We start from the raw sequence: 24485 nt of genomic DNA on the forward strand, positions 1-24485 counted from the left end.
AAAGGATTCCTGGTTTGCCCCTCTTCTACTGCATGCATCTCAAGACGTTAATGCCAGTGGTCATTTCAAGCTGGCCAGATGCAACAGACTGGAGAGAACCAAACACCTAGAATTTAGAGATGAGATTAAAACCTCGGGTCATCAATTAGTAATGCTCAATCATGGGAGGGGGATTTGGAGAAGGCCAGGTCAAAAAGCATCATAAAGAAATCCAACTTTCTCAAGTTAATCCTCTACCTTCCAGACAGGACTTTTCGGTGGTTCAGAATGAAAACTTTAGTGATGAAACAATTAGAAGAACAGAACATAATGATGTTTAAACATGGAGGCAAATTTTCAGCTAGGCTCAAACAAGCCTTTGATTTATTTTCAGATGCAATTTTTCTGCATTCACTGGACTGCATTCTCTCCTCCCTATGCCCCCCAAAACAGAGCATGCACCAATCTTGCACATGCAAAATCTTCATTTTTGTGTCCAGGTTGCTTAATTGGAGACACAGCTGCATGAACTACATATTCAGCAGCTTTCTCCACATTTATGGACCTCTCCAAAAATATAGGAGCTCAAAGAACAGCATCAGTTCAGTGAATCTCTGCTCATTTACTGCAAGGAACTATGTATTGCACTTTCACACAGCAAAATCTTTACTGTATACTCAGTCTTCATCAGCTCCTACATCCAACAAAGGTCTGTAGATTAATCAACAATATTATGAAAGGCTGACATTTCAAGATTTTAAAGACCATTTCCATGATCCTAGCGTGTAAAGCAATAATAATTATCTGAAGCAGATTCTAGGGATTCTGTAGATGTGACATCATTATTGTTATAACCTTTACTTTAAAATGGTAAAGGTATGCCCTGTAAGCAATCTGAGCAAACATGGCACACACATCTAGTGCATTTAGGTCTTGAGTTTGACAGTCAACACCTATTTCCTGAATAAAGGGGAAATTGAAGTCCTAGAATTGAAAATATTACAATATGTATGTCTGTGTTACTTTTACTGCATCTTGTGTACACGGAACTGTGTGTCAAATCCCTATAGAATATAGTAGGGGGTAAAATTAGTAGGTGATATATAGAAATTTGAATACGATTCTACTTTAAGAGGCTACAGCATCTAATAAAGATTGAGATACTATCTATAGATAGAGCCATCCAGATATATCCACAGAAGGGATGTAATTCTCTATTAAATCAGATGGGGGTGGTTAATAAAAACCTATAGAAAGGTTATAATTATCTATTAAATTCTCTAGGAGTCTTTTCGTAAGCTTGCATCTGCTCATCTGTACACACCAAATGGGTATATTTTATTATTGAGATATTTGGGAGGGTTGTTTTTTTTGACAGATCTTCTAGTTTTTGACTTAACCTCTCTGGAAAGATCACATTTTTCTGCATCTCTTGGTGTTTTTTCTGGTTTTGTTTTGGGGAGAATAGTTTTGATTTGAATTCATTTCTGCATGGGACAGGATATGTTTATTAATGCTCTTTGTCCATGTTATATTTTTGTGTCTGTGAAGGATCGCCTGTTCTTTGTCATGGAGTTCGTGAATGGTGGGGACTTGATGTTCCATATTCAAAAGTCCCGTCGGTTTGATGAAGCTCGAGCCCGCTTCTATGCTGCAGAAATTATTTCGGCCCTCATGTTTCTCCATGAGAAAGGCATCATTTATCGGTGAGCTCTGGATTTCATTTACCCTCCTCATCTAAGCTGCCCTTTTTGCACTTGGGTGAATAATCCCTCGCTAGCCACTGAGAATAAGTTAACAAATGTAATGACAATCACTCTGTTTCCTTGCTACTTATTGTCAAAGGTGCTTGCAGCCTGTAGGAGGCAGGGAAACTACCTGATACAATATTTACTATGGGGGGCGGGGGAGGAGAACCATCATTGCAAGACCCGTTATATGTCTAGGAACAGATATAAAAATAGCACCCTTACATGGCCAAGAGATGGGGCCAAATGCTGAATCGGTGTAAACTAGTATTGCTCCACTGACGTCACTGACGCAATGCTGATTTACACCAGTTCAGCATCTGGCCCACAGACATTTGCACTTGTCAAGGCGCCTGTATTAATGGGGAATTGGATAGCTGCTGAGCGTTAGCTGCTGAAAAACAGAAGCCTCCTCTCAATAGGAATCAGCCTAACCTGCCGCTGCTCAGTACATATCAAGGTCACAACAAAGAGGGAGTAGATTAGGTGACAGCATTCTGTGTTATCTCGGGCATAAATTCAATGGGCTGCATCCCCTGCCAGTGAGTGATTTGTCATTTATAGCCCTCTCCGCATGGCCTGAATCCACCCTGGGCTGTTGTTCCTCTGCATTTCCCCTCAATGCCCATTTATGCTACAGACAGAACAATGAGTCCGACACACACGTCTAACATGATTCAGCACGTCCACATGCGTTTTTTTTCCCTAACACAAGTAAGTATCAGACGTCATCTTTACTTACCTGTCCACAGCCACCACTTTGCATGATTGTGTTGTATCAGTGAGGTCTAGGAAAATCTGAGCTTTGTTCCCACAGTGCTTCCGATGCTCCTGTCAGGCTAGAGGATTCTGGGTGTTTTTCAAGATACCATTTCCCACTCCATGGCTACATAGCATTCCAATCCCAGAATCCATCAGGGTCCGCAGGGCCAGTTTGCCTATTGCCTGTCCCTTATGTAATGCCCCAATGCTTCCCAACTGCCAATCTGATTACCCTGTGATCATCAGGCCAGAGTGGATCATTGGTTCTGGATCATGGAGGTTGCTCTGGCAAAGATCACAATGGCAGAAGTTTTTAAGAATTCCAGCATGTATGCAAGGGAGCAGAATATGAGAGACACTTCACAGAACTGGACGGAATGACTAGTGCAGTGAGCATACAAGATACTAGGAGGACATGATTAAAGAGTACTGTCTATAAAACTTGGTGCAATGCACTTCAGGATGTCCTCCCATTCAGAGAGTAGGAGGACTGGCTAATTAGATTACACAGATTCTTTCAGGGGTTCCCAATAGCAAATCTGTCATGTTTCATGTCCAAGTATGGCCTGACAGTCCTGCCACAGCCCCACTCTCCAGCCAGACCTTTACATGGTATGCCAGTACTGTTAGGAACTATGTGGGGGTGTGGACATGCTTTGTGCCAATTCAACCACATTACGTTACAGTCTGGTTACAAACTTGTGGCTAGATCTTGCAACAGGATCCGCGTGGGTAGACTCCTGTGCCCACGCAGAACAGCCCCATTGAAGACAGTGGCCATTGGTATCATTTTGTACTGTAGGTCGGGCCAAACACCATTTGATCATTGGCTCCTAAGGTTTAGCACATCTGAGTCTGTTCCCCAGTTGTTTCTCACACTACCGATGTTGAAAAATTGTTTTCAAAACCAATTTAACTTGGTGATCAGCAATCATCTGTTCTTCTTCGAGTGCTTGTTCATGTCAATTCCAATCAGGTATGTGCGCAACAGCTGGAAGATTTTTCCCCTAGCAGCATCCATAGGGTCAGCCTGGGTGCCCCCTGGAGTCATGCCTTCGTGGCACCCAATATAGGGCCCTGCCAACCCGCCACCCCCTCAGTTCCTTATAACTGCCGGTGACGGCTAGCTGGAACAAACTATTGCTCTTGCTTTGCAAGCACGTTTGGGCAGTGTCCACTCTTTGTGGTTATATGTTGCGGCAGAAGTGAGACATTTTACTATCATTATCAAAGAAATATCAGCTGAGGTTTAGTTCTCAAGTCAGCACCTGCTATTTATAGCTTCTTTCTGAAGAATGTTGATAAGTATATTGCAGTTCCATATCACATCATATAAGGGGGGAAAATTAGAATGAAATTCAGCCACAGAATTAAGGACTTGCTTTTTCAGATGCCAAATCATAGTTCTTTGATCCCTAGACTATACTAGTGTTGCAGATTTTGTGTCAGTTTGTGCTATATATTACTAGGCAAAAGTATCATCACAATTAAGGTTGTTGCACGTAGAATCCTCTTTCATAGTGCAGCAGTTGTGCGCTCTTTTTAAAAAAAATCTACATCCAAAGGAAAACACCATCAGCTTGGGCAAGGATATATGAGTTTGCTCACAACTCTGTGTAATGCATGTATGTAACATTCTTCTTTAGGTAGCTTATTCTTAGGGCTTGTCTACACTGGCAATTTACAGCGCTGCAACTTTCTCACTCAGGGGTGTGAAAAAAAACCCACCCTGAGCGCAGGAAGTTTCAGCGCTGGAAAGTGCCAGTGTAGACGGTGCACCAGTGCTGGGAGCTACGTCCCTTGTGGAGGTGGTTTTTTTAGAGCTCCTGACTACACAAGCCACATTAAAATGCTGCAGTGACAGCGCTTTAGCATTGCCAGTGTAGACTAGCCCTTAGTTTGCATTTTCCAGTTCGCTCGTTCTCGGAGGGGAATAAAGCACACTTGAATATTGTGCATACTTTAAAAAAAAAGAAAACATGATATCAGTATTATATCGGAGCTACAGTATGTTGTACTACAGTTATATGTGCTGCCATATATACTAGCCTTAACAAATAACAAAAGGGATTGGAATGAGTTAGTTAGTATTAGTGTTAGTTACTATTAGTAGTAGTCCATAAGTTTCCTTTCAGGGGTTCGCCATCCAACACTCCCCTGGTACTGGGGTATGCCCTGGTCCCCAGGATTGAAGCTCCGCGAGGACTGTGGAAAATGTATGCCTAAGAGCGACCTGCATCCTTCCTGCCTGACGTGTCTCAAGGAGAGCCACCAGAAGGAGAGGTGCAGAATTTTCAAAGGGTTCCGCAGTAGAGCCTTAGAAGACCGGGTGCAAAGGCTCAAGATCCTTCTAATGTAGGCAGCACTCTGGCCACAATCCAACCCAGGATCAGCAGAACCCATGCCCAGCACCTCCTTGTTGTTGCGCAGTGCTCCGGCGCCGACGGTGCGTGAGCCAATACCGAGGAAGGACTCCCAGGAGTCATGGCACTGCCACAGCTCTGCCCATAGACAATCTTCTGTGAGGCCCCAGAAAAAGAAAAGGTCAGAGAGGGGTCGCTGTCCCCCATCCAAACCCAAGGAGCCTGCAGCAGGGAGACCCGATTTGGGCCACGTCACCTCAACTCCTAAATAAAAATAATAATAATAACTCCTCCGCCTCTTAGGGTCTCTTTGACTCCTGCCCCCCCAGGGTCCAGTTGAGTCCGAACCCTCACCACTCTCCAGACCAACATGGCGGGCAGCTCCAGCTCCCCTCAAGGCCGGAGGCATTCGAGGCGGCTCAGGACCATATGTGCCTCACAGCACCATCCTCCCCACAGAGGAGAGACAAGTCGCCGCTGACCGCCTGGCCCCCGATCCTATCAAGGGGCAAGTCGGCGATGATGGCGCACCGATCCTCATCTGCAACGCGCCTCTCCCGGATGTAGTGAACTCAATCTTCCATCAGTAGGGTCTTCCCCAGATAGACCTGTTTGCCACCCGATGCAACAGAAAGTGTCAGCACTTTCCTTCCTGAATCACAGCCCGGGCTCCATCACGGGCATGTTCCTCCTCCCATGGGGAGGCTGTCTCCTATACATGTTCCCACCTGTCCCTCTCATTCACAAGGTGCTCCTCAACATTCGGAGAGAACAAGCTTTGGTGATATTGATTGCTCCAGCCTAGCCCCGCCAGCACTGGTACACATCATTCCTGAAAATGTCCGTGGAAGCCCCAGTCACCTTGCCGTTCTTCCCAAACTTAATAACTCAGGATCACATCTGTCTCCAACATCCAAACCTCGAGTTGCTCCACCTCACGGTATGGAAGCTCCATGGCTGAACCCAGTGGAGCTTTCTTGCTCTGATAAAGTCAGACAAGTTCTCCTGGACAGCAGGAAACCCTCCACAAGAGCTGGTACAAGGTAGGTACCTTGCCAAGTGGAAGAGATTTTCAATCTGGTCGGCGCAGCACCATTCATCTCTGATGCTCGCCTCGGTGCCACTAATACTGGACTGTCTTCTCCACCTCAAGCAGCAGGGACTGTCGATGTCATCAATAAGGGTTCACTTGGATGACATCTCTGCCTTCCATTCAGGCGCAGAGGAACACTCGGTCTTTGCCAACCCGTTGGTCAGCCATTTCCCTAAAGGTCTCGAGAGGCTATACTTGCAGGTCCAACAGCCTGTTCTGGCTTGGGACCTCAATTTGGTCCTATCCAGACTTATGGGGCCACCATTTGAGCCTTTGGCAACGTGCTCCCTGCTCTGTCTCTCATATAAGGTGCCGTTCCTGGTGGCAATAACCTCCGCTAGGAGAGTGTCTGAGCTCAGAGCCCTAACATCAGAGCCCCCTTACACTGTATTCCATAAGGACAAGGTTCAGCTCAGGCCTCACCCGGCTTTTCTCCCGAAGGTTGTGTCACAGTTTCACATCAACCAGGACATCATCTTCCCTGTATTCTACCCAAAGCCACACTCCAGCCGCAGGGAGCAAAGACTTCACTCATCAGATGTCCGCAGAGCACTAGCCTTCTATATTGAGAGAACGAAACCATTCTGAAAGTCTGTCCAGTTGTTCATGGCAGTGGTGGACAGAATTAAAGGTCTTCCTGTCTCCTCTAAACATATCTCATCATGGATCACGTCCTGCATTCGTGAGTCCTACAACTTGGCAAGGGTGCCTGTTCCTTCAATCTCTGTGCACTCCACCAGGGCTCAGGCCTCTTCAACGGCATTCCTGGCGCAGGTCCCCACCCAGGAAATCTCAGAGAAGCAACCTGGTCCTCCATACACACTTTCACCATGCACTACGCAGTCACCCAGCAGGCCAGAGACAATGCGGCCTTCAGACGAGCAGTGCTGCAATCAGTGGATGACTTCGACCCCACATCCTGAACTTGGGCTTGTGAGTCACTGGATTGGAATGGACATAAACAAGCACTCGAAGAAGAAAAAATGGTTACTCGTCTCGTAACTTGTTGTTCTTCGAGATGTGTTGTTCATGTCCATTCCAATACCCACCCTCCTACCCCTCTGTTGGAGTAGCCGGCAAGAACTGAAGGGGTGGAGGTTCGGTAGGGCCCTATATTAGGCGCTATGAAGACGTGACTCCAGGGGGCGCCCAGGCTGACCCTATAGATGCTGCTAGGGGGAAAATCTTTCAGCTATTGTGCACGTGGCACGCACGCACCTGATTGGAATGGGCATGAACAACACATCTTTAAGAACAACAGTCAGAGAAGGTGAGTAACCGTTTTTTGTCGGGCAAGACAAAAAAATAAGTTAGGGAAAGGGTGATAGAGCTCTTTCTCTTTGCAGATGGAGCTCCCAGAATATGTAGAGAGGCAGGTACAGAGCAGAGTTTGCAGTATTTTTTTTAAAAGTACAAAATGATCTGCTACATGAGCATGTAAAATGGAAAAGAAAAAGGATGTCTTTTTAATATTCCCCAACTCCATACCTGTGGTATTTACTGCGCATATTGCTCTTCTAAAGCCCTGTGACCTACATGTAAAAGCAAGTCCACTCATCCCATGGCTAGATTTCATTCTAATTTTTCCCTTGCGTAAAATACCAGCCCCAAAGGGGAGGCTCTGACAGATAATTACACAACCAACATTGTTTTAAAATAGTGACCTCCAATAGTCATTGTCAATCAGTCACTGACAGAACCTTGTCTGCACAAAATCTAATACCTCACCCTCTCTGTGGTTTTAATGTTTTCTCCTGCTGCCTGTACCTTGGACGAGAGGAGTCAATCTGTTTATATCTAGGAGCTTCCCACGTGTCGCTATAGTTCGTGATAGAAAACCAAGCCTCGGTATTAGAGATGTCCAAAGGCTGATTCGGCAATTAAACTGATTTAGAACTCACTGTTAGAGAATGTAAGTGTGTATGTGGCACACAGATCCCAGCAGAATGGGTGCCTTATAAATGCATGGTAGATTATCTTAGTTTAGATAAGGATGGCAGCCAGAAAGAACAGTGTGCTTTTGTGTATGGTGTCAGATTTATTAAATATGATCCCTCCATCTGGTCTGAAAGTCTCAGCTTTCTCAATTGTTGAAGCCAGTGAGGAAATCAGTCAGTCTTTTAACTCATAAATTGCTCTTTGGAGGGTCGTGTGACATAGTGACTCATAGGAAGATTGCAGGGCAGAGGAAAATATTCAGCAGGGAGCCATTTGAACTGATGTTAGAATGATTGGTGCTGTTTATTAACAGAAAGGACATTGAAACATCGAGGGAAAAACTTTATGAAATGAAAGCATTTTGCCAATGTCTTTCCAACAATCGTCTTTGGTCTACACTAATTAATTATCATTAGAATAAAGTAGTAATTTAGAGGATGACCCAGAATAGCCCCACGTAATTAACTCTTCTTCCAGGGTAGCTTTAAATGCAACAATACTGAAATTTTCCATCTTTCAAAATTAAGCATTTCGGGATAAAGAACTTTAATGGTAGCCCTTTAATTTTCAGTGGCTGCTCAGATCACCTCATTTTGAAGCTGTCACTGGATAAAAGTCTGTTTTTTGTTCTTAACCACAGACTCAAGAATAATTCCCATAAACTTCAAAGAGTCCTGTGGCACCTTATAGACTAACAGACGTATTGGAGCATGAGCTTTCGTGGGTGAATACCCACTTCGTCAGATGCATGCATTCACCCACGAAAGCTCATGCTCCAATACGTCTGTTAGTCTATAAGGTGCCACAGGACTCTTTGCTGCTTTTACAGATACAGACTAACACGGCTACCCCTCTGATACTTGATCCCATAAACTTGTGGCTTTGTTTTTGTGTTTGTTTTTTTTTTAGAGGGTTTTCAGTTTCATGCATGTTCTTGTGTTGCCGCAGATGTAGGATATTTTACTAGCATTATCAAAGAAATATCAGCTGAGGCTTAGTTCTCAAGTCAGCACCTGCTATTTATAGCTGCTTTCTGAAGAATGTTGATAAGTATATTGCAGTTCCATATCACATCATACAAGGGGGGGAAATTAGAATGAAATTCAGCCACAGAATTTAGGATAGGCTTTTTCAGATGCCAAATCATAGTTCCTTGCTCCCCGGACTACTCTAGTGGAGCGCAGAGCGGGGCAAACCCTGACCCCGCTCACAGCGGGAGCTTGAGGGCCGGATTAAAAGGTCCAACAGGCTGGCTGTGGCCCTCAGGCCATAGTTTGCCCACCCCTGTTCTAATACATAGCTTCCTTTCTTCCCAAGCCAAGAGATTCACCCTCCTCACACGTTTTTTACTTTTTCAGTTTTTGCAAATGATGATTTTATTTCCCTTTTGTCTGTGTTGTTGGTTTCCATGTCTATACATCTGGGTTGAGATCCTGATTCCCCTAAAGCAGTGGTTTTCAACCCATGGTCCGAAATCCCTGGGGCTTCACAGATTATGTCTGAGATCTGCAAAAGGTTGTTACCATAGAACAGTGATTTTCAACCTGTGATCTGCGGACTCTGGTGGGTCTGCAGACTGTCTGAGATTTCCAAAGGGGTCTGCACCTCCATTCAAAATTCTGTAATGGTCTGCAAATGAAAAAAGGTTGTACACCACTCAGGGGCGGCTCTAGCGATTTCGCCGCCCCAAGCATGGTGGCACACCGCGGGGGGCGCTCTGCCGGTAGCCGGTCCCGCGGCTCCAGTGGACCTCCTGCAGACGTGTCTGCGGAGGGTCCGCTGGTCCCGCGGCTCTGGTGGACCTCCCGCAGGCACGCCTGCGGATGCTCCACCGAAGCCGCGGGACCAGCGGACCTGCAGGAGGTCCGCCGGAGCCGCCTGCCATCCTCCCAGGGACCGGCAAAGCGCCCCCCGCAGCATGCCACCCCAAGCACGTGCTTGACGCGCTGGGGTCTGGAGCCTGAAACCACTGCCCTAAAGTTAAGGGGACTTTTGCTAATGTTTTAAACAAGGATGAGATTGGTGCTGCTGATGAAGTCAGCACTATGCTGCACGTGAGGCTGTATTATTCACTCAGCAGAGGGAGCCTCAGAGTGTAAGACATTCCTTTGCCTAGATCAGACACAATTACGATTGTTTTGCTTTTTCTGCATTCTTAACACGGAAAGATAGAACTTCTGCTTAATGAGATATTTAGAATCCTGAACGCATCCCAACTAGTAAACCATCTAGAGACCAGGTTATATTTTTTCATAGACAGTTTATCGGTGATGGCTGCCATCTTGGTTGATGCACTGGGGACCTCCCGAGCTAAGCACATGAGCTTTTTTAGCTTCAGCTAAAAGTCTTTAGCAAGGGTTTGCAAGAATTCATGTAATCTGTGGATTGGTACAAAGGGGGATCTGTAACACACACTTGCCAGTGGGTTACACGTCCACTCTATTGTATTTCCCTCTAATCCCATAAATATGTGTATACACATACATGTTGTCTGTATACTAGTGGGGAAGCTATGGATGGGATGGGAGCAGAGGTAGGCCAATGTTGAAACACTTTTGAATCCACACTTGTACATTCGTTGAAACTCCAAGAATCCCCAGTGACTGAATACATCCAGTATTGCTGTAATCTTAGGGGCCCTGATTCAGCACAGGCTTAAGTGCTTTCCTGAATTGTGGGCCAGAAAGAGTATTTAGAGTATGCTGAAATATACATGATAGAATAGGCAGGGACTATGCTCTGTTATGAGGGTAGTAAAAGGAATGGAAAATAAGCAGATTTTATTAGAAATCTGATAAGTTAAAAGCTGTAAAATGGCATAAAGCACGGTAGCTTTGCCCCTTGAGCAAGAGTTTGTATGCAGCAGACCTAAATTCTCTTCATATCCTAATCCCTTTTTTGCAACTGAATAAAGGGCATTCAGACATGATAACATATCAAGGGCCAGGGAGTCTAGTAATGTCTGCAGGCAGGTTATATAATATCCGACAGCTCAGATACTTTGCACTTTGATTACAACTGATTTTTTTTAACCTGGTTCAGATTAAAGCTTTTATGCATTCCCTTTTTTATTTGTGTGCTGTATTATTTTACACCATTTGGACCTGTGCTGTATAAGGTATTTATTTTCTGCACATGGACAAAACGGTAAATGCAGAGAAAACAGCCTATCACATTTGCATGCCATCTTTAGTTATCAGTCATTCTGCAATATTTCTTAGCCCTGAATTTCAGTTTTGCTCTGAGGACAAAAGTCCTGCTTTCAGATCTCTGTTGCGTATTGTATACCCATATCTCATCCCATTGACTTCATTGTGCATAGCTCCCCTGACTTTAATATGGCTACTCATATGAGTAAGAGCTACTAAATTACCAACTGATAGTAGCTAGAGGAGTCATTGTCAGGGATTACTGATATCACTGATGCCTGTTGGTTTTTTTATATTGTTAAAACAAATTGACTCAAAACATGCAACCTGTGCCCATAGCTAGTCTATGTAAAAACATGTTCCTGTTACTATTCTGCTTGATCTTCATCAATTTGTTTGTTGCATCTTGTCTATTTAGACTGTAAGCTCTTTGGGGCAGAGGCTGTTCCTTACTCTGTGTTTGTACAGCACCTAGCACAATGGGGGGGGCAATCCTGATTGGGGACTTGGATGCTAATGCAATACAGATAAGCAATATTATTCACATGCATAAGGGTGTACAAAGTTAGTCTCAAATTTGGGATGGTGATCTGCATTTCTTATTTTTAATAATACATCCTTAAAGTTTTTCACTGAAGCATACAATTAAGAGATAGCTACATATAACTATTTCAGCCAAGTTTTTAAAGTATGCAAGCTTGAAGTTAAACACCTAAATCCATACTTAGCAGAGATGGTGGACAATTTTTGGTCAAACAGCCTCTTCTGTAAGTAAGAACTCCCGCCGCCCTTTCCTTTTTTCCCATTTTGCTACTGGGAAAGTGGTGGGTAAATTGAAAGGAGCCAAAAAAAATGAAAATTGGAACATTTTGTCTTTCATTTTTTTTGTAAAAAAATTAATTGTTTTCATGGGAAACTTCAGTTTTTTATTTTTACTTATTTATTTTTACAAATTTCCCACAACAAACTATTGTCATCTTTCAATCAGCTCTAGTATGTTGGCGCATGAATAAGTGATTTTCTAAGGTGCTGAGTACATAGGTGCCTAATTATGGATTTAAGAGCCTGATTTTTTTTGGCAACCAGCTTTGAAAATCTTATATCTGACACCCCTAAAATTGTCCATTATTAATACAATAATTGTTTTGTCAATTTAGTACACATCTGTCATCTAAAATAAATTGGTGACATTGAATCATTTCTGAAATTTCTGAAGGAAATTTTCAACATTGATACTGGAAGATATAACCCTTACGTTTGCATTAGGAGAGCTGATACATTTAGCAGAGGAAAAGGGCTCTGTCAACCTTAATTACAATGAATGCTTGGTATATTTTTAAAAACAAACAGTATACCAATGGAATTTCATTTCATTGACTCTTTCCTACTTGCTGAAATAAAAGAATTGTTGCAACATGACATGTTACAGAAGGTGAAACAACAATATATATAATAGTGGCAGCAAGAAAATCAGCAATATTGATATTGTTAGTCATTAGCAGATAGAAAAGCTATACAGGGAAAATCTGAATTAGCTTTTCAGAGTAGCAAAGTCCAGTTACTGAGGTTTCCTTGGTCTATAATTCCTGTTCAGTACTCCAATAAGTTTGAAAACATTTTGTGTGTGTGCGTGAATGCGCATAATACACACACACACACACACACACACGGAGATGAATTGTATAAGCCTTTCTTTCTAATTCTGTTATTTCAGAGGCTGCTTGGCATACCTGATTTGCTGTTCTCACTCTCTTTTCCTTATTGCCTACCTCTCAGTTATGGTAGCCCTCTGTGTAGCATGTGACTTTTTTCTCTTTATGCCTAGGTCAATTATTTAAAGTTCAACTTGAAAACAAATTTTTAAAAAAGACATAAATGAAGTTACCAGAATTTGATGTCACTGATTCCTTTAAGCCTCAGTGTGAGCAATATGCCATAGAAACAGAATAACCGTTCTATGTGCAGTATATTACTCGGCTTTACTATTTACTTAGATTGTAAGCTCTTTGGGGTAGGGGCCATCTTTCATTTCTATGTTTGGACAACATCTAGCTCAATTGGGTCCTGGTCAATGACAGGGAGTCCTTTGCGCTATCTCAATACAAATAAATAATAATAATTCTAATACCATTCAGTATTTATCAGACACTTTACATTCTTGAATTAACTAATGAATAGCCAACATTTTTTATGAGTTGCAGAACAAGAATTTCAGAGTGAGGTGTAGAATTGTTCCTACGGAATTTTCTTCTCTCACAAGTGTTCTAGGCAGTATCTTCATCACTAGTAGTAACTGTAATACTTGCTATAGCGACCGATTGTGACTTGGACTCCATGCTTATGCAGGTGAGCGGGAACCCCACTGTTACCTAGGCGTGTGGCAATTCTGTAAAAAGGGCCATGTTTTTGGAGCTTAATGTACCCACCTTATACACACCTACATCATAAATCATTTGAAAACATTTTAAGTTTGTTTTGATGAGGTATGATGTGGAGCTGTCAAGTGGTGCTATAAGACTGTAAATGAGGGGAAACAATGGTACCCAAAATGAGAATGCATCATTGTTTTTGCATGGTTCCAGAAACACTGCAATATGACTGACTGCCGTTTTAACTGATTAAGTTAATTTCAACAGCTTGATGTGGTGTCTGTTTGTCAAAGCTACCAGACAACAATGTATCAGAGCATTTTTATTGATTTTGCATGGTCAAGTATTTTTTCCCCCAGAAATGTATAAGCTGTTTAGCATGTGGCAAAAATGCAATATACTAACATGAAAAGTTTTCACACATCATATTCTTAATTGTCAAACGATTTCGCAAGCGAGTATAATAATTTTCTATATTTTCAGTTGAATTTTGCTTTCCAGATCAGTCTCCTGCTGCACATTGTGCACCAGTAGCAGTAGATTGAGTGCCCACAGTTTGTACTGCATAGTGGGTAGGCATAAATGTACATGAATTCCTAATGTAATACTTCCCCATTTGTAAGCTTTTGTACATACAATGTAACATCTAGTCTGCCTGGTAGAATGTTTTAATTTGTAATTGTGTATGCATGTGCTACTAGCCTTTAAAATAGTCTAGAAACTAGCTTTTTAACCTTTTTAAATTCAGTGACACTTATGCACAGCTCAGTATTAGTGTTAGAGGTGACAATACCTAGTTTTACATTATGAGCATGCAAAAGCTACGAGAGAAAGTGGCCTAATGAAGATAAACTCCACAAACAAGCCGTTGCCTCTGCATTGCAAAGAAGAAGTTACAGCCCTTGCCAACCATGTCATCAACAGTATGACAAACCCATTTGACCCAGAATCACATCCAGAGGTGCGTATCAACATATCTACTGGACTGCATGTAACATCAGATGTAGAAGAGTCTCTGCTGAAAAAACAGATGTTGGTGAAAAACAAATGGAGAGATTTGTGAGAGGTGTGCTTGATTTTGATGGGACTGGTCAAGATATCTGGCATCAAACCATTTGCTGACATGACCAAGAAGACCAACTTTAAGTCTGGCAAGGGAGGGACAATCCCAGCAGCTATCAGTCCAGAAATTTGTTTTCTACAGAGCCCTGTCCTTAGCAAAATGCAGAGATAGTGTTTTAATGGCAACTGTTCTTAGTCACCCAAAAGGACCTTTGCCTATGTCCTTCTTCCATGCTGATGGAACAATGAAAAAAAAACACAGACAATGCTGAATTATGGCATCAGCTGGAAGTTTAAAGAGAAAGAATCCATGAGCTAACTGCAGACAACAAAGAAACTGCAATGTACATCAGAGGTGCCATGACTGGCATACAATGGATGTCTGGAGACAATTTCCACACATTCATTTAATTGGCTGCTGAGTACGTGAGACAGGTCCTATAAGGATTTGACAAAGCTAATTCTTTAATCAAAGTCTTTGACAGATATGAGAACAGTAACGCCATGAAAACTGCAGGAGAACAGCACTGGACAGGATCTAAGGTTGGATGTAAGAAATACCAGGTGAGTGGTGGACACTCTTTGCCTCCAAGGAAGACCTTTCTAAATGTGGCATCCAACATGTAGTCACTTGTAAAACTCTTCTGTGAATATATGGTTCAAAATGCACCTGTGTGTGTAGAAGCACACCCAACACAAACACTCCCTCTTGCAGGAAACTTTTCCAATGGCCAGTAGAGGTGTTGAAGCCAAACACTTGTACAGTACTCAAGAGGACGTGGACACCAGGATGCTTCAGCATGCTGCATGTGCCAATATGGCTTTTGGGTCTCTTGGTGTCAAAGGAACCGTAGTAATTAGGTCACCTGGTATAGATGTTTTGGTCCTTGCTGTTCACTGCTTTCCAAAAATGGAATGCACAGATAATGTGGATTGAAACAGGCACCATTACCATCATAACTGACAAGTGTCACTTCATACCTGTGCATGCAATTTATGATGCACTCACTCCTCATTTCTCCAACATACTTCCTACTGTATGTGCATTAGCGGGATGTGACTCTGTGTCATCCCTACTTGGTACTGGGTGGGGGTGGGAAATCTGTGTTTAATGTTGTCAAAACAAAGGGTGCTTTTACTGGTTCAGAGATCTTGCCAAATTGGGAGAAAGTGACAGACAAGCCGTAATCTTTGCAGCAAAGTAGTTAGTAATAGTGTTGTATGACCAGAGTGAGAAAGAAAAGGAGACCCACAGAGACCTCAGTTGCTTGTGCTTCAGTCTAGCCATCAAAAAGGACACGTCACTGGCCAGACTCCCACCATGTGAGGACAGTTTTGAAGAACATGTCAAAAGAGCATCTTGGCAAACAAAGATTTGGATTTCTTCACACATAGGTAAGCTAGATATTGGATTACCATTGCAACAGGGATGGAAAAATTTATTCATCAAGAGCCCAGTGGCATCTGAGCCTTTACAAAACCTTATTTGTACCTGTATTAGTAAGGGTCCCTGCACAATCAACAATGTCTGTAGTCAGAACAATCTTCCATGAACAGAACTGTGTACATGCCAAGGCAATGAAGACTATGGTTACCCACGTACACTCAACAAAGATCTTAATGTTGAACAAGATGTTGACTAGAAATGTCACCAGCGCTATTACATTTCACTGATACTTGTACAAATTTATTAGATTTTGTTTTACCCTTTAGATTGTTATGGTGCTTTGAGGACACAAAGAAATCCAACGTTGTGTCTTGAAATAATACACAGAGTCAGTAAACTAAGAGAAACGAATGCAAATATTTCAAAGTGGTCATTTTGACGTGTTGATGGTGTTATTGTTTATCCCTGTTCCTATGGTAACAATACCACTAGACATCTCCACATCATACCTCATCTTACATTATTCAAAAGCTTATGTCTAATTTATTATGTGCATGTATATAGAGAGGGTACATGAAGTTAATCACAGTGGTTGGGTGTGTACCGCTCACCTAATCCCTGCAGTGGGCAGGGCAGGTGGGTAGAGAATAGGTATAGCCTTGTTTCCATCCCATAATACACCAGCCAAGTGCAGCTGAATTGATGCAGGGAGCGTCATGACTTGCTGCTGGAATAGACCAGAATTCAAATTGCTAAACCACTACCCCAGCTACAGAGCAAATTGAGAAGCGTGCCTCATAGGTGTGTCACAATACCTGCTGGGATAGTGCAGTTTACACACCACCACCCCTTGCTTGGAGCTGTGCCTAAAGGCACAGTCTAGTCCATAAGTTGCACTTCCTGATCCTTATCCCACTGATGCCAGTGGCAAAACTGTTTGACTACAATAGGAGCTAATCTCAGAAACTAACAACAGAATTATTCAGAGTCTAATTTCAGATTTATGAAGTACATCCAACGTATAATATCTCCAGAAACCACAGAAACACTTATTCCAAATTCTGAACAGGCCTCATTTGAATCAATTGTTTATATCCATATCAGAGGCATAAATTATAAATATCTAGAGCTGTTTCATAAGTCTCTCTCTCTCTCTCTCTCTCAACAGCTTAGAAATAGCAAAGTACTCTGGAATCAGGAAAATGACTTCCACTTGGGAAGTGCTTTCCTGCAGCTAAATCCCAGTTCCAGGCATCCTGCCACCGCAAAACTCATCCAAGAATTTTAACATTCAATATGAGCTGCTAAAGCAGTGGAAGAATGTGGTATTGTGAGGTGTCCAAACTCACTGGATACATGCCATCTCAGTCAGACAAGCCTTGCCAAAATGGCCATGGCTTTTTTGTATTTTGCAGAGTAATTGAAATTTGGGCCGGAGGTGGGAGGGAGAAATGCAGTGAGAGCTAGGACTTTGGAATGCAACAGTCAGGAATTTCATCGCATGCAAGTTTGTGGGAAAAAGGAACTTTGAAAACAGAAATCATTAATCCAAACTCTCTTCTGTAAATATGCCTCTATGTATACAGGAAAGCTGCAGAGCATTTCATTTGCAGACTCCAATGCACACAGGTTCTAGCACGTTGGAAGCAGTGGCTGAGCTGATGTGTGGCACGTAGCATACAGGCTTTTTTCTCCATATGAATCCGGTTTGGTCTCTTGAGAGAGTTTCCTAAGCGAGAAAATATAACAGAGGTTTGTCATGTGTCCTGACTTAATTCTGGAAAAAGGGTTTAAATTCGGTGTATTTTATATTTCAAAACACACCAAGTTAATGAAATTTGAAGAATGTGTAAATTTGTATCTATGTTCTAGCACTTTAACATAACCCACAATCATAGACTCATAGAAATGTAGGGCTGGAAGGAACCTGGAGAGGTCATCTAGTTCCTCCCTCAGTGCTCCGGCAGGACCAAGTAAACCTAGACCATTAATGACAGGGTGTCTAACCCAGAGGTTTTCAAACTGTGGGACATGCCCCTCTTGGGGGGCCTGGAGGAATGCTGCTGGGGTGCGATGTGCAAGGCATTTTTTACTTTATAAAAATTATTACTAAGGCCCTACTTAATTTGCAGTATTGTAGAAATTGCAGATCCTGCAATATTAGGCTCCCACTGCAATTTTGTCAGCTGCCTGGGGCTGACAGTGGGAGCCCTGGCCACCAGCCGACATATTGCGGTGGAAGCCTGATATTGTGAGATCCACAATGTTGCAATTTAAGTAGGGTCTTAAGTATGAGTAAATATTTTGCAACTTATTTAATCAGATGGACTTTTTTGGCTGATAGAAGGCTACTGATGCAGGACACAGGAGTGTGTAACAATGTATTTAATTATAAGCCGACGATCATTTCTATAGCCTCAACTACCTTTCCCGCCTTCCGGTTTAGTATGTCATTTCCTGTCGTTACAGGAAGCAGTTGTGCAGTGTTTATTCCGCTGGTGAGTTTGATATTTTTTCATATAATTATGTGGTCAAAAATGGAGGGTACGTATTGCTAAAAGATAGTAAAGTTTGCAACAAAAGGCAGAAGCTGAAACTACTAAAGTTGACATAGAGGAAAAATCTGTAAAAACAAAAAATATGATGAAGCGTTTTTTGGATTTTAGTTTCACTTCCTTTGCAGTTAACAGAGAAATTAGGCCATAATTAAGACGCCATTTTTAGAAACAAAACATGGATTTGATAGGAAAGAACAGATTTTTTTTTAACAAAATTTACAAGAAATTAACAAACATAAGCCACAGTGAAAAATGTGGTATCCACCCTTGCAAGTGCTTTAAACGCATCATATCAAGTCGCATACCACATTGCCAAGAATGAAAAGCCTTATGTAATTGGGGAAAAGCTGATTCTCCCAACAGCAATTGACATTTGCAGGACAATGCTTGGTGGCAGCATGGCAGAGAAGTTTAAAAATGATTCTGCTGTCAGCCAACACTGTCAGTCACCAAGTCTCTGACATGTCAGAAAATATCAAGGCACAGCTGATCTCTCAATTGCAATCCAGTTTATTTGCAAGCCTGTTGGATGAAGCAACGTGTGTGTGTGTGTATATATATATATATATATATATATATGTGATCAAAAGAAGCTCATTTAATTGCTTACATTCGGTACTCTCATGAAACATCAATATTGGAAGATTTTTTTGTTCTGTAAGCCAATTAAGATGTGTGCAACTGGATCTGAACTATTTAACGTTAAAAACGACTTCCTAATTTCTCACGTGTTGAAGTGGGAAGCCTGCATCCAAATCTACATGGATGGACCCCTTCTATATCTGGAGGTAGGGCAGGCTTGAAAGTCAAAGTTTTTGAAACTGCTCCACATATATCGTGGACTCATTGTACTAAACACCGCAAAGCCCTTGCAACTCAAAACATGGATCAGGAACTTGCTGAGGTTCTGAGTTCTGCTATTAAAATCATGAACTTTATCAAGATGCAGCCCACAAGGGCACATCTCTTTGCAATGCTTTGTGAAGAAATGGGAGCGGCACACAATGCTTTGTTGTTTCAGATGGAAGTCAGGTGACTATCTGGGGGAAAGTGTTGCAACACGTTTATAAACTGAGAAATGAAGTTCGACTTTTTCTAGTGGATTTGAATTTCAGCAACTGTGACTCATGAGTGGAAGCTCTCCATATTGTGTCTCCTACTCCCTTTGGATATATGGAAGTTGTTCCACCTGACCATGCAAACTGCTGGCTAACCTGAAGGCCCAGTGAAGGGGAAAGTGCTTTTCTTTTATAAAGATTGTGAGGAAAGCTTTCTCAGCTCCTCCCCACTTACAGAGGTAGAGCATCTCCCATCACAACCACCTTCAAGGGCCCTGCCGGGGGTAGCATTCCCTTGGCCAGATGGGATTTCTTCTAACGTTAGTCTATGTGAATGTCAGCCAGAGGCAGCCTTTCAAGTGACATAGTCCCTGCTGGACCAGGGAGCAAGGAACAAGTCCAAATTGCACTGAGCTGTGAGTAGACCATGAGGCTAACCCTAAACTGAGCATGCTTTGGGACAATAGGGATGTCAGGTGGAACCCTTGGAGACCAAGCAGCAAACTTGGCAGACCCTCACCTTGTACAGGGGTCAAACACACACCTCCAGGTTTCGGCATATCTAGGTCCATCTGCTGTTATCCATATTTGACCGAGGAAAGGATTTTGCTGTTAGTTCTTTACTTCCTTATGTACCAAAATGCCAGAACCCCTCCCACTACTCCCACTGTTATTTCTAACCTAGAAAAAATGTTCCAAACCTTTGCTTTGTTTTTGTCTTCCATGGGAAGGCACTTCAGACCCTGGTCTGCTGTTGCATGGTTCAAGTCCTGCTCCTCCTGCTGCTTACTGATGTCTGTGGGAAATGCATAATTTCAGTCTGGCCATCCCTCAGTGGGATTTATTTGAATAGAGGGGTGAGCTTGTCTGCTCTTGAAATAGACCCATCTGGATGTCTAGAATGCTGTAATCTCCTCTTATGGCTGTTTTGATACCTCTGTTGGTTTTAATAGGACTCTGGTGCCCTACCTCCTGCCATGTAGCCTCTTTTCTTGGGAACCACAAGTGGTTGGAATCTCCTCCTCTCCTCAGAACAAACATTCTTTCTCTTTGGTATAAAAGTGTCAGCAGCTGTCACCAAGTAAAAAGCCACATGCCACTAAAGTTGCAATGCTGGCATGGAGGAGCTCCCTGCAGAAGATGTGGCACCGACTATGTTATACAACCAGCTTCTCTAAACCCTTCATCACTACCTCTCTGGCTGTGTCCTCTACAGGCGGTTTTTCACAAGGCGCCTCTAATAAGGTGGGGGTGATTTTTTTTTCTTCTTCTTCACAACTCCCAGTGCTTGCGTGTGCAACATTTTATTTGGACTGAGGCTGCCACAAGAATGTGATCCCTTTCTTCCTCGGCGGGAAATTGCAACTGAGTGTTTTGCACAAGTGCTCTCAAGCTAGTAACTTGTAGCAAGCTGACTTTTGAACAACTGGCGTCCAGAATGATTAGGAAGATTGCGATTGAATGCTGTGTGATATAAACCTGACCTGCCAGATGCTGAGCTACTTTTGATAAAGTTGTGTTAAAGTGCTAAAATATAGATACAAACTTACACATTCTTCAAATTTCATTAACGTGGTGTGTTTTGAAATATAAAATACACCAAATTCAAACCCTTTCTCCAGAATTAAGTCAGGACACATGACAAACCTCTGTTCTATTTTCTCGCTTAGGAAACCATCTCAAGATAAAAACTGACCATCCTCTATACTTACTGAAGTCATAGAATTGAGAGTGCTGAGCATCTCCAAGCAGAAACTCAGTACATTTGCAGGATCTGGCCCTGAATGTGAAATTTTGATAGGAAGAAAAGCTAATAGAAGCAAAAGACACCGGGGTCTGGGATTTTCAAAGGCATTTTAAGTAGTTAGGTGCCCAGATCCCCTTGAAAGTCTGGATTTCAGGCTCAGATCCTCAGAGGTATGTAGGTACCTATCTCCTATTGGAATTAGCCGCATAGTAATTTTAAGGGTCTGGGTGGCTAACTCCCCTAGGTTCCTTGGAAAAATCCTACCCCCAGTGCACCACAATATATACACCGAGGGATACCATGTAATTTATAGATCACATAGTAATGCTTCAAGGCATGTTGGGGGCAGGGACTGTCTTCTTGTTCAGTGTTTGTGCAGCACCCACCATAATGGGGCCCTGAGCCATAACTAGAGCTCCTAGATAATAAATAGCTGTTGTGCTTAATAAAGGGTCAGTTGGCTGAGGGCCCAATTCTTTACTTTTATTCCCCCCGAGTATTACCCAGTGTGACTGCTGTAAACAAATACAGAATTAAAGCAATGGCCGGGAGGCTTTTTCTACAGGGATTTTTCAATCCAGTAGGTTCGGGGCTGTCCATACCTTCCGTAACACATTTTTTGTGTGATTTTTTTCAGGACCCATCTATCTCCTTTTAACACTGAAACAAACACACACAATTAAGGACCCACCTATCCCCTAATGCATTACATAATTTACAAATAGCCCCTTCTTCCTGTAGCCAGAGAAGCCTTTAAGCATGCGTGCTTGCTCTCTCTCTCTCGCTCTCTCTCTCTGCACATCCATTTTTTCAGTGACTTTCACTTCATTTCCCTGCCATGTAGAAGTCACATGGAGCTTTTTCTGAGCAAGCTTCCGTAAAAGTTTGTTTAAACTGCTGAGGTTTGGGAATTCCTATCAGCTGGATAAAAAACCCTCAAGACCTGCCTTAGCCTCCTTCCTTATTCTGTCCTTGTAGATACTACTGATGAAGTGGGTTATAGCCCACAAAAGCTTATGCCCAAATAAATGTGTTAGTCTCTAAGGTGCCACAAGGACACCTCGTTGCTTTTGCTGATACAGACTAACACGGCTGCTACTCTGAAACCTGTCCTTGTGGAGCTACCTCAAACAGGCAAGAGCAGCAGACTCTTGTCTGGTGAGTAAATGCTGTGAGGTTGTAGTGATAGGCAAATTTAACAGATGCCTGTAGGGATTATGTTCTCATTGTAATAGGGTCACTGCCCCCACCCCCTTTGTAGTGGAAGTCATTAACCCATTTAAGTTAGCCTGGAAAACACAAACACACAAAATTTGTTAGTCTCTAAGGTGCCACAAGTACTCCTGTTCTTTTTATACACACACACACACACACACACACATATACACACACACACACACACACACTCTCTCTCTCTCTCTCTCTCTCTCTCTCTCTAACAGCTCAGGCTGTTTTCCTTCTGAGAGGCAATTAATCTTTCACACACTCCCCTTTTTATCAAGATCAGACTAAAACAAATAGCTGAGCAATAAAGATTCCTCCCTTGGCAGGGCAGTCACATGAGTCCAGCCCTGTCTTGCATGAGGCCAAGGGAGGTCAATTGCTCCTCTCCTGTCTGGAGTGAAGCACCAGTCTCCTCCTATAGCAGCACCTTCATCCCAGCGAACGCCCAACTTTCTGTGGTGCTGCCGCTCCTGAGTCATGTCTCTTGGCTCAGTCTTTGAGGTGCCACAGCTGTCAGCTCTTCTCTGCAGGCTTTACCCCCTGGGGCAGTGTTTACAGATTGGGTTTTTCCTCTCAGCCCTAGGAAGGGGCTTAACCCCTCCATGATTCCTCTGAAGATGGTGTATTTACATGCAGCCCATACCACTCAAATCGGCTGCCAATCTGGGTTCCGGGTGGTAGAAAAATAATCACACAAGAATATAGCATTCATGTGGGGGCATCTCTCACTGTGATGAGAAAACAGTGCCAAGTAAGGCACAACTCAGCGCGAGAAAGAGTGGCAGTCTGGCAAAGAGAGAGGCATGAGTGCAGGAGCGGCCAACCTGTGGCTCCGGAGCTACATGAGGCTCTTCAGAAGTTACTATGCGGCTCCTTGTATAGGCACCGACTCTGGGGCTGGAGCTACAGGCGCCAATTTTCTAATGTGCCGGGGCGGGGGGGTGCTCACTGCTCAACCCCTGGCTCAGCCACAGGCCCTGCCCCCACTCCACCCTTCCTGCCCCCTTCCTTGAGCCTGCTGTGCCCTCGCTCCTCCCTCTCCCCCTACCCCAAACCTCCTGCACGTTGAGAAACAGCTGATCGGGAGGGAGAGGGAGGTGCTGATCGGCAGGGCTCCCGGGATGCGGGATGCACTGGGAGCAGGGCGGGGGAGCTGATGGGGTGCTGCTGACGTATTACTGTGGCTCTTTGGCAATGTACATTGGTAAATTCTGGCTCCTTCTCAGGCTCAGGTTGGCCACCCCTGCATGAGTGGATGAGGAGAGAAGCTGAGAGCGCCGCTTCCCCACCCAAAGTGTGGCTCAGAGCAACTTACGAAATGTTATTGTTTGAGATATTCAAATGCCTATCTTAAAAATCCTCCCAGCCGGAAGCCCCTATTTACACTATATGCAATGCTTCCAGCTCCACAAAGGGAGTTTACGGTAGGTGCATAAAGGGCTTGGGAGCTGAGTCATGATTTACAGAGCAAGGCATAGATGTGTGGTGCTTTATAAACACCACACGAGGCCCAATCATTGCCCCAAACAGCATGCAAGCTAGCACAGGTGGGATGAAACACAAGTGACAGGTGTCGGTAAGGAAAGAGTGTGGCAACACCACTGGAGAGGAGACCAGAACGTGAAGGATCAATGACCACCATGACCATATATCTGAAAACTACCTCATTAAAAAAGAGGCCTGCTGGTGATTGAGCAGCTGGCCAGAGCCAATTTTGTGTCTTAACATTTTCTTTAAAGGGGAAGAAATTAAACCAGCAGCTGCTTGGTTCGCTATTTAGTTTTTCCACCTCTATAAGTCAGTACAGTTGCCAGTGAAATGCCAGGAAGAGCTGCAGCTACCATGGTGCAACTAAGGACAGAAAGAAGCTATCCTTCGCTGCATGTTTTAGTAGCAAGTCACTGGTGGCCAGGTGCCAATTTTAGCTTTCTGTCTTGTAAAGATGCAATATGGCCTCTGCAGCGTTCAACCTGTAGAGCACTTTGCTTTGAGATAGAAAGTTGAAATTAAAAGTGCTGGGCAAGGCAACCTATCATGCATTACAGGGG

General features: G+C 43.3%; 1 protein-coding gene across 2 annotated transcripts in view; it reads left to right on the plus strand.

Moving 5' to 3' along the window:
• Positions 1-24485, plus strand: part of PRKCH (protein kinase C eta) — a 166404-nt gene that overhangs the window by 98978 nt on the left and 42941 nt on the right. For both annotated transcript variants that reach the window (XM_045016653.1, XM_045016652.1), the window contains one exon: positions 1531-1685. In XM_045016653.1, coding sequence (XP_044872588.1) covers positions 1531-1685 — 155 coding nt within the window. The remainder of the gene's footprint in view (positions 1-1530; positions 1686-24485) is intronic.

This window comes from Mauremys mutica, chromosome 4, assembly GCF_020497125.1.
Source record: "Mauremys mutica isolate MM-2020 ecotype Southern chromosome 4, ASM2049712v1, whole genome shotgun sequence".
NCBI classification, from domain to species: domain Eukaryota; kingdom Metazoa; phylum Chordata; order Testudines; family Geoemydidae; genus Mauremys; species Mauremys mutica.